General features: G+C 39.1%; 1 protein-coding gene across 1 annotated transcript; it reads left to right on the top strand.

Annotated features, from left to right (window-relative positions):
* The first annotated feature begins 6156 nt into the window (after nucleotides 1–6156).
* On the top strand, nucleotides 6157–7696 carry LOC115674122 (structural maintenance of chromosomes protein 3-like). Its single transcript, XM_056316710.1, has 6 exons — nucleotides 6157–6419; nucleotides 6758–6895; nucleotides 6968–7014; nucleotides 7132–7315; nucleotides 7400–7470; nucleotides 7552–7696. The coding sequence occupies exons 2-6, from the start codon at nucleotides 6862–6864 to the stop codon at nucleotides 7663–7665; spliced, it is 450 nt and encodes a 149-aa protein (XP_056172685.1). The 5' UTR covers nucleotides 6157–6419; nucleotides 6758–6861; the 3' UTR covers nucleotides 7666–7696.
* Nucleotides 7697–11059: the final 3363 nt, after the last annotated feature.

Here is an 11059-nt window from a genome sequence, read left to right on the forward strand (position 1 = left end):
TGATGGCAAACTTCTCAGGAAATAATGACCTATGACACATCTAGGAAATATAAAGACATAGATTGAAAATAAATTCTCCAAAAAAACTTTCTTTCTTTTTTTTTTGTTAAAAAAAAGAACTCAATGATTATTACTTTCAAATTTAAAACCAACTTAAACCTATCATGGACCGATCCGAAAATTGTAATAACTAAGTTAATTGCAAAAAGGAGAGTTCAGAAGACTTACTTCACCCAGTAGGACCATGGCAACCACATAGACATGCGCATGAAATGTGAGGTTCGATTTCTATCTAGACTCTGGCTTGCAAAGTGGAGACGTGAGGATTGCCGAGCTAAACTAGTCATGGTGGTGGTTAGGCTGGGATTCCCCTGACTCCAGCTTAGTCAAGGAGCCGACCCGGGTTGCAAAAGGTGTAACCGTGGTGGGAACTCAATGACACCATGAAAGAACTTTCGGGACCAAGGAGGGTAACCTGTACCACGCGGGTGTGGTCGGGGTGTCCGCTGTCTCAGTACCATCCTAAACCTGTGCCACCCAGGTCCGGCAGCGGGTAGTGTGTGAGGTGTAGTGTAAATGCAAGGCACGCACAGCAGGTTAGATCATATAGCGCTTCATACATAAAATAAACCATACATCCAAACACCTCCCTGCAAAACAAAGGTTAACAATCACACCTCCCCTTATACCTCCCATTCTGCAAAAACATTTAACACCTTAAACGTTAGGGACGTACTTGGGATTCTCGCTGCCAAACAAAAATATTTTTTTAAAAGAAAAACTGGCCTCAGTCCACTAAGAGTTTTAACCTAATCCCCAGCGGAGTCGCCAAGCTGTCGCGACCTAAATTTCTCAGGCTAATGGATTATTAAGACTAAGCCTAACTCGGGCCCTCCCAAGCCCTACCAATTCGCAACTTAGGGTTTAAGTTTTTAACATACAAAAGTTTTCATGCTTGGAGTCGCCACTAATTTATTTGTAGTAGGTCGATTAGAAACCTAAATAAAACATAGGGAGATATGTTTTATTCCTACGAACTAGAGATGCAGTCTGGATCCATTTTATTACCTAATCACTAACATGTAAAGTGTTCATGCGGGTGCGCAAACCACCAATTTAACACCCAAGAAAACAGTAAATAGATTGCAAGATTGGGAGAATGACGTACCTTAAAGCAACGCAAGCGTCTGCATTGTTAGTAGAAAATCACACAGACAATTCTAATATGATTTCTAATTAACAAAGCAAGACACTCAAGGTGTTCTTTAGGGTTTGCGCTTTATTAAAATGAAAACTAACCTATATGTAATGACGTGCAAAAAATGACATGCGATTAATGCGACCTAGCATGCGAACTATATGACATGCGACAATATGACCTATTTCTAATGACGGGCAAATGATTTATTTTTGGTATGTTTCCAATGAAATTCGGAATCTAAAAATAACCTAAACAATCTATTAAGATTAGAATAACACCTAATTTAAACTAGGAAATAAATTATCTTAAGTCCCGATTTAAATTAAATAATTATCCTATCTTCTAGATACATTTAGGATTTCCTAAACATGCAAAACTCCTAATCTAAATCCTAACTAACATATTTTGGATTTTTTATTAAAAAAAAAGCAATCAAACAAAGATAACAACCGCATTCAAACAATCCACGCAATCCGCAAGATTCTTCTTATCAAATTTGAATTAGGAAAGAGAATCGAGCTAACGGTCATATCTATAGGGTTATAGTTATCAACGGAGAGCCGATTATTCGAATTTGGAAAGCGAATTAAATCTATTATCGTATCCAAGTGATTATGGATAAGATAACGATTTTCCATATCGCCGCGTATCGTACCTTATAGATAAGGTCGGATAGTCGTCCAGATACGTTGCCAAATTAGGAAAAATTCCTAATTTTGGGTATTTTTTAATATTGCGGATATAACACGCACTATCCTAAGATATCTAGCTACCCACGCAATATTCACAAAATATTCAAACATCCAAAAATTAAGAAACCAAATATTCTGAAAATATTGGATAACATCCTTACCTAATTTCGAGATATTTCCAAATTTAGACTCGCGGATCGGGATTGCGGATCGGGACGAGCAGCGGTGGGATGGACCGGCAACGGTGTCATAGTGGTGTTCGCAGCTCAGGCTGCTTCACGGTGGTGATGATGCTAAGCAATGGCGGGAGTTGCTGAACGTTCACCTCCAAGATGTGGAGGTTTCTCTTTGGTCACCAATGCTCTCACCCATGATCAGACCTCTTTCTTTAAAAATCATGAGTGGACTTGTAATTCTTGACCTTTGACCGTGATCCTGAAGACAAACGCAGTGAGATTTTAATCGAGGAAGGAGTCAAGGCAGCTCAGCGTCGCATCAAGAGGGCAGCAAAGAGTGCAGCGACGGGCGTCAGGAAGCAGCAAGATCGGGATGGCGGCGTCACGGCACCGACTCAGGAACAGCAGCTGATCGTCGGGCGGTGCAGCAATAGGCGGCAGCACGACACGGGCGGCAGTAGCAATGACGGCAGCAGGCGGTCCACATGTTCAGACTCAGGTGGCAGCAACGCGTCAACGTCGGGGCTGGAGTGTGGTGGACGCTGGTTGTGCTCGACTCGGCAGCGGGGGCAGGGGCGGGGAACGGCGGCACGAGCCCAGGTGGCGACAACGGCGGTGAGGGCACGACGATGAGGCAGCGCAGACACGAGGCGGCGTGACGGCGGGGCAGTGTTCTCTCATTCCTTGCTCTCACTCTCCCTCACGTGCTCTCTCTAAAAACTCTGATTTTGAAAATTACAAGAGCTCCCCCCTTGATTGAGGGATATAATCACATATTTATATCGCAACCCTAAGTTAATTGGTCGGGCTTCCTAGTCCTAATGGGCTTAGGCTTTTATCCTTTAATTTTTATTTAATTTCAAATGGGCCGAATTAATTTGGGCTTTTCTCTAATTAAGCTTGATGGGCTGATTTAAGCTCAAATTAAGATAATCAAGGCCTTTTGGACTCATGATCTTCGGCCCCTATCCCCTAGGTGAGCCGAGTTCCGTTTGGTGTCCAAGCTCGATTTATGCGATGGATTTTCAGCTTACTCACCACCGCCGGTCCAATGTGAAATGCAATTAAACTATATGATCCTAAACTATATGCTATGCGATTTTGATATTTTTGTTTAGGGGTTAAAATTTAATCCCTAATTTTCTATGCAATTAATCATTAAATGGTGTGCCAAAATTTAGGTGTCAACAATAGTCCATGAACTTTAGCCTAATGTTCAATGTGGTCCCGAGACTTTTAGTATATATTTAATTTAGTCCCTGAACTATATAAAAATGTTCTATCTCCAGCTTCATCCGATAGCTCAACACCTACTACGGTGATAATCTTCATCCTTAATTTGTTGTTTTGTGTCGGTTTATCACTTATGGATTCTGTTTTTTTTTTTTTTTTTTGGGTCTGATTCTAGTGAACTTGTGCTAATTTTGAGACAGAATGGACTGGATTCTTCAATTTGCCATTTTGTGGAAGCAAATCGATCGTCCAAGTTGTCCCCATCTTCTTCCTCTTCATTTCCTCTCATCCGCAGCTCCATTCGCCCGCTGGCTCCGACGCAATGATGCCTCCGCTCAACGCCCCCAAAGCAGCTTCCTCTTCCCACTCCCGTGGCCCTAGACCCTTGGCGACCAACACCCCCCATTGACGACCTAAACCCTTAGCGAACCTTGGCAACTCTTGACAAACGTTAGTGACCGTCGACGAGCTTAGCTCGACCGTTGGCGGGGCGTCAGATCGATAATCAGTTTTGTATCTAGAACTTAGCGAGGGAGAAAAATAAACCTAGATCTGGAAAATCCAAACCTCGGCAATCATTGACCCTTGGCGACGCACAACTCTTGACAATCGTCCCGTGGCGATTGTCGACTTTCACCACAAAAAAACATGGATTTTGCCACAGAAATTTGCGACGGGGAATTTTTCGTCGCTAATTTGCGACGGAATTTGCCACGAAATAAAAATTCGTCGCAAATTTGCGACGGATTTATTTTCCGTCGCAATTGCGACGGATTTTGCGATGGATTCCAAAAATTGTATTGCATTTTCCAATCCGTCGCAAATTTGTGATGGATTTATTTTCCGTCGCAAATTTGCGACGAATTGATTTTCCGTCACAAATTTGCGACGGATTTTGCGACGGATTCCAAAAATTGTATTGCATTTTCCAATCCGTCGCAAATTTACGACGGATATATTTTCCGTCGCAAATTCGTTTAGCGACGAATTTTGCCAAATTTTTCGTTGTAAAATTCGTCGCTAAAACCTTGTTTTTTTGTAGTGTTCTAAAACTAAACCTAAGTTCTTCTAAATCTAATCACGATGATTACCATGTCTCAATCTCTCGACGAGGACTACATAAGGAATATACTCCATCACAAGACAAACTAAATATTGCCTAATGAAATCAATCTAATGCAAACTAACAATTATTAATTGAAATTCAAACTAAATTGGATGATTGTCACAAGTTCAAATTCAAAAGAGATTGGACGATTTGCTACACGTCCAATTCTAAGAGAGATTAGATATTACAAATTCAAATTAGATAAGAAGATCTATTATAAACTCAAGATATTAGATAATCTCTTAAAATGTTCTCATCCCAAATAAGCTTTTTTAGATTCGATAGGTGCAAATCTTATCTTCTTTGTTTTCAAGACTTAGATATAGATAACACAGATATCTATTTAGTTGAATATGGCGGTTTCCTCCGCACGTAGCTCTTATGTATGCGTAAATATATGGGTAAATAAATTATAGCAATTTTCAAATAGATCGGAATCGGGTGGATATATGAAATGTAAAGTCAATGTATCTATATGGGGATATCTATAGGACATCATATAAAAGAGATATTCTTATGTAGACCTAACAAATTTGATCTAGCCAATTAGATGATTTACTCCTAAAGGGCTACATCCGAATGATGAGTGAATAGAGGGCATACATTCTATTAGAGAAATATTTAGAAGATTCCCTATATTTCCTTTAATTGATTGTAATTGATATTTTCCCTTTTAGATAGTCATCCTATAAAACCGATAAATAGGTTCGTGTACTCTTCATTTGACAATGATATATATATATTGCTATTAATTTTTTTATCACATTCTTGACTTGGTATCAGAGCCCTATTGTTATTTGAGAAAGCGTCAATCGAGTCTGTTTGTAACAATGACATCCACATCAGTCATGTTTCTCCACAGTGTTCGTAATGCTAGTCACATCGGCCCATTTCGCAATAACCTCCCGTAGTTGTTGGACATTCCTCCGCTGCTCTAATGAAAAAAGAAAAAACATCACCAGATTTGCTGCCCTTAGACGTAGATCATGACATTTACTAATTTGTCAAATATGAGTAATGTGTCATTGTATGTAAAAGTGTAGAAGCATATCTACTCAAGATTCCGACGAAATTAGCGACGGATTCGAAAAATTGGTCGGTATAAACATTTCCGTCGCTAATTCCGTTACAAATTAGCGATGGATTTGACAAAATGGGCGCCATGTGCCACAAAGATCACTTCCGTCGCAAATTAGCGACGGAAAAATAAATCCGTCGCAAATTTGCGACGGATTTGGAAACTGCGATTTATTTTTGGAATCCGTCGCAAATTTGTGACGGAAAAATAAGTCCGTCGCAAATTTGCGACGGAAAAATAAGTCTGTCGCAAATTTGCAACGGAAAATAAATCCATCATAAATTTGCGACTGAAAAAAAAATCCATCGCAAATTTGCGACGGAAAAAAAAATCCGTCGCAAATTTGCGACTGAAAAAAAAATCCGTCGCAAATTTGCGACGGAAAAAAAAATCCGTCGCAAATTTGGGACGGAAAAATGCGACGAACTCTGAATTTAGTCCCCCGCCAGTCTCTCAAATCTGCCCGCCCTCACCCCAGTTTTTCTCTCTCTCTCTCTCTCTACCATTCCTCAGAAACCCCCCCTCCGCCAAACACTTCTCCGTCGCTCCCTCCTCCCCTCCGCCAGCCATGATGGCCACCCTCACCGCCGCCGCCGCCGCCGCCGTTGCCTCCTCCTCCGTCGCCATCCACCCGTTCCACGCCCACAAGCCCCTCCGCGTGCCCCGCTGGGATCCGGTGCTCCGTCACCGAGGGCCCCGCGATCTCCCAGCCGAGGGCAGCCGGCGGGGGACTGGTTGATTGCGTGGTGGTCGGGGGCAGGATCAGCGGGCTCTGCATCGCCCAGGCGCTCGCCACGAAGCACCGTGACAGGGCCCCCGACGTGGTCGTCACCGAGGCCAGGGACCGCGTCGACGGCAACATCACCACCGTCGAGAGGGACGGCTACCTGTGGGAGGAGGGCCCCAATAGTTTCCAGCCATTCCGAGATTTGTACGTTCCGTCGGTCCCATTCCGAGATTTCTTTCCGTCAGTCCCATTCCGAGATTTGTACGTTCCGTTTACTCTGATTTTGTGACCTTTTTATTGAAGTTCTCGAGTATGTTTGTGTGTTAACTGATAGATACATCGTCGGATTATTGTAATGGTTGTCGTTGCTATTGTTTCGTTAGAATTGGGTAGTCTTCATCGAGAAATGGAGATGATGTTTGTGAGTTTATAGGGTAAATGGGTCGGGATATGGTGCTTTGCAAGTGTTTGATGAATGACTCAGTTCTCCAATTTGTGAATAGACGTGTAATTTTGGACTTTTTTTATGCTGTTGCGAATAGCGGGGCGAGGCTCGAATCGACGTGAGTTCTTTCTTGGGTGTTCTTCCTTTTTTTTTTCTGGGGGAAAGGAAGAAAATGGAGAGGACAAAGCTATCGTTGGATAGATGCTCAAGAACACTCAGACTTCACTTGCAGAAGGTAGTGCTTCATGTGTTAATTTTTTTGAAGCTTTCTTTGGATAGATGCTCATTCTCTTGCTTGTCACTTCAGAACAAGAACGCAATCGCCAGTTGACAAAGCCTGTAACTGCTGAAAAGGTAGGATATAGTTCTATGTATTGTTGATATTCGCATTGAGGTTGGCAATGAGAACCTTGCCAGAGTACAGTTGTGCTGTTTTTGTGCATATTGGTCATCACTTTTGTTTGTTTGCAGATGGAAACAAGAAAAGCAGAGCTTGAGACTAACCTTGCAACTAATCTCAAGAGGCAGAAGCAAGAGTATGAGGCTATTATATCCTCATCAGAGACTGATTTGCATGAAAATGAAGCGGAATCAAAGTGGCAGGAGCTAAAAGATACTAAATCATTGGTCATTGATGCAACCCAGCGATTAGAAGGTGGAAATTTTGGATTGATCGGAATATTGTTGTCTTGAAGCTTTAGATTTTGTTCGCGCTTTTGATTGAAACAAAAATTATCAGGAATTAATAGAAGTACAGAGGAAACAAATAAGCAAATCAAAAAGATCAAAGATGAGATGGCAAAGTTGAAGGTACTATTTAATTTTTTCAGTGTGGACTAAATGTTGGTATTCAACTCTTTGGTTTCTTCTCAAATGATTGCTCGAATGCAGGCTTTGGAGGACACCTATGAGAAAACACTTCAGGATGAAACTAAAGAACTTGAACAACTCTTTAGCCGGAGGAATACTCTTAAAGCTAAAAAGATGAGTACTCAAAAAAGATAAGGAACTTGGGCCCGTTATTTTCTGATGCTTTTGAGATGTATGTTCCCTTGTCTAACTGTGAAAATGTTTTGACTTTGAAAATGCTTTTGAGGTGTATGTTCCCTTTGCTACTGAATTTTAATTTGATTTCCACTATTGAAGCTCATCATACCTCATTTTATATGTTTGAGATTATAGGTATAGACGGAGGAGCATCAAAGAGTTGCAGAAGATGCTTCACAGATGCAACGAGCAGCTCCGACAGTTTAGTCATGTAAACGAGAAAGCACTTGATCAGTACGTGAACTTCACAGAGCAAAGGAAGTGAGCATCTCACATGGACCGTGTCTTTAGTTTTGTTCAATATTTATATGATGGAGATTGTCGCTAAAAGCTGGATATTCTTTTTTGATTCATTTCTGTCGTCATTGTTTATTGTGCAAGATTAGTTATTATGCAAGATTATTTATTCTCTCATTATGTGTACTATAAACAAAAATATTTATGTCATTCTTGTGGAAAATGTAGATGAATGTATTTCATTTTCATATTATTATAATATTTTGATGTTATTAAGTGCTTAATCAATGTTAAATATAAATTTCAGAAATTAATTTTGCTTTTAATTAAGTTTAAAATCGAAAAATAAAATAAACGATTTTATCGTACGATCACAAATTATAAAAGTTCGTTACAAAAATAAAATTTCGTCGCTAATTTCGTCGCTAAACGATATTCGTCGCAGAGTTCGTCGCTAAAGAATTAATAAAAAATCGTTGCTAAATTTGTTCATGAATAATGTTTGTGGCAAAAGTCAAAATTTTTCGTGACAAATTTGCTACGAATTTTGCCACGAATAAGTTCGTCGCAAATTACAAACAAAAAAAAATTCGTGCCAAATTAGCGACGAATTTTGCCACGAATACAGTTCGTGGCAAATTAGCGACGAATTTTGCAACGGATTCCAAAAATAAAGGGCATTTTCCAATCCGTCGCAAATTTGTGACGGATTGGAAAATGCTCTTTATTTTTGGAATCCGTCGCAAATTTGCGACGGATTGAAAATGCCCTTTATTTTTGGAATCCATCGCAAAATCCGTCGCAATTTTTGTGACGGAAAATTTTTGCGATGAATTTTGCGACGGATAAAGTTCGTGACTAATTTGCGACGAATTTTGTGACGAATAAAGTTCGTAGCTAATTTGCGACGAATTATTTGCGACGAATTTTGCGACAAATTATTTGCAACGAATTTTTTTCCATCGCAATTTTGCGACGGAAATTGAAATTTTCCGTCGCAAAATTTTGCGACGCCCTAGTAGCGACGGAATTTTTTCCATCGCTAATTTCGTCGCAAATTCGATTAGCGACGGATTTTGCCAAATTTTTCGTCGCAAAATTCGTCGCTAATCCCTTGTTTTTTTGTAGTGTTTGGGCTTGCACGATGGGAATTTGGAGCTACCGGGTGTCGAGAGAGACTTCGTAGGGCAAAATAGGAATTCAAAAATGTTAGTGAGGAATAAAAAAAGTTCATTAACTATTAAAGTTGCTTTTTGTAAATGCTAAAAGTCCAAAACAGGTTCCCTTGAACTTTCATCTTTGCTAATGTTAACTTTGACAACCAATAATATGGGCATATGGATTTAAAATTGGGCTAATACTACAAAAAAAAAAATCTCAAGCTTGTACGCTTATGTTACAGTTACTTTATCACAAAAAATTCCAAACTAATACATCTTAGTCACATTCATCCCAAATTAATTTTCGTACTACAAAAAATCCCAACTTACCCAAAAGATTGGGATAATTTTGCCTTAAGAGCTCCCTCAAGTTTGGAAAATCCGCTAAAATCATTTTTTTGACTCGAAAATTAATTTGAAATAAATGTGATATGAGTTGATCAGTTGAGAATTATTATTGACACATCTATGATTTTTATTTTTGTCACATAAAAATTATTAGGGATAAAGGTAACATAAGAGTACAAGCTTGTGATTATTTTTTGATACTAACCCTTTAAAATCGGAGCTATCAACTTGAAGTTGTGGATCCCAATGTGTGTTCGCACTAGGGGTGAGCATGGTTCCGGGGTAGAACCTGGAACTTGAGAACCTGACCGGTGGAAACCTGTACGTTCCAGGTTCCAAGGTATGCAGGGTAGGTTTCAGATTCCAAAAATTGAAGAACATGTTTCGACGGATAGGTTCAGGTTACTGGAACTTGGAACCTGAAACCTAAACAAGTTTTTTGTGTTTTTTCTTGGTTTATGTCATCGCGTGATCCTGCAGTGTTTCATGGCGTTAGATGATGAGTATATAATCTAAAATCACTAGTCCGAGCTTTCATTTTATGACTCGTTAATATTTCATATTTTTTGTGTATCTAAATATAAGTTATGGTCAGTAGATCATAGTAGCAAGTGGTGATCATTAAATGTAATGATTCACTGTAATTGTTCAATTAATAATACATGTGGAACTTGGGTAAACCCTATAATCGACTTGGAACTTGATAGAGTAGGTTCTAGGTTTCAAAAAATGAGGGACCAATACTTATGGGCAGGTTCTAGGTGGAACCTGTACATAACATGTAATCGCTCACCCCTAATATTGATTCACGTGATGACTTTTCATTTTAATTGTATTTATTTGAACTGTAATGCTAGGAAAACTAGTCTTTTGTATTCTCTTTGGTGAATAACAAGCTTGTTCAGTATTGTTGCGTTCATTTTCTTTTTGTTTGACTAAAAATGAAATTAAAAAAAAACATGTTAGACCTTGGAACCTGCCATGAAACCTGTGACAAGGTTAGTTCTAGATTCTAGGTTCCGACGAGTAGATTTCATTCTCCAAAAAATGAGAAACCGTACCCGAGGGTAGGCTCCAGGTTCCAAGTGAAACTTGTAAAGAACCTGAAACCGCTTACTCGTAGTTCGTACGCTCCATTATGATCAGATTGGAGCAAGAAGCAAATCCCACACGCTTTTCTCGATAAAAGAGATATGGTTTGATGGTTGGACAACGTAAATAAATATTAACATTTTCAATAAAAAATAATATCACGAAAAATTTCAAATTGATATATATATATATATATATATATATGATAAATTTACCTTCCATTACTTTTCATTTAATTTTACAGTCAAATTACTGAGTTTGATGAAGTTTGTAATTTTTCATGATATTAATCTAATTTAATGGAAACTAACAAAAGGTACATTTGTAACAAATATATCAGTTATGAGCTTTTGGTTGTCAAAAAATTAGTTTGGAATAAATTTGTCATAGTTATACCAGTTTGTAGTTTTATATGGTCAAAAAATTAGTTTGGAGTAAATTCGTCGCATGTGTACCAATTTGGGATTTTTCATGGTATTAACTCCCCAAAAAATAAAATTTAGGGATAAATACAA

This window comes from Syzygium oleosum, unplaced genomic scaffold, assembly GCF_021117445.2.
Source record: "Syzygium oleosum isolate NSW1041296 unplaced genomic scaffold, Sole_v2.1 Sole_v2.12, whole genome shotgun sequence".
Taxonomy (NCBI): domain Eukaryota; kingdom Viridiplantae; phylum Streptophyta; class Magnoliopsida; order Myrtales; family Myrtaceae; genus Syzygium; species Syzygium oleosum.

Excerpts from the sequence above, each read along its gene's own strand:
- LOC115674122 (XM_056316710.1), top strand. The coding sequence starts at position 6,862 with ATGCTCAAGAACACTCAGACTTCACTTGCAGAAG. Across the intron at positions 7,316-7,399 it reads TGCAACCCAGCGATTAGAAG|GAATTAATAGAAGTACAGAG; the intron begins GTGGAAATTTTG and ends AAAAATTATCAG. Across the intron at positions 7,471-7,551 it reads ATGAGATGGCAAAGTTGAAG|GCTTTGGAGGACACCTATGA; the intron begins GTACTATTTAAT and ends GCTCGAATGCAG.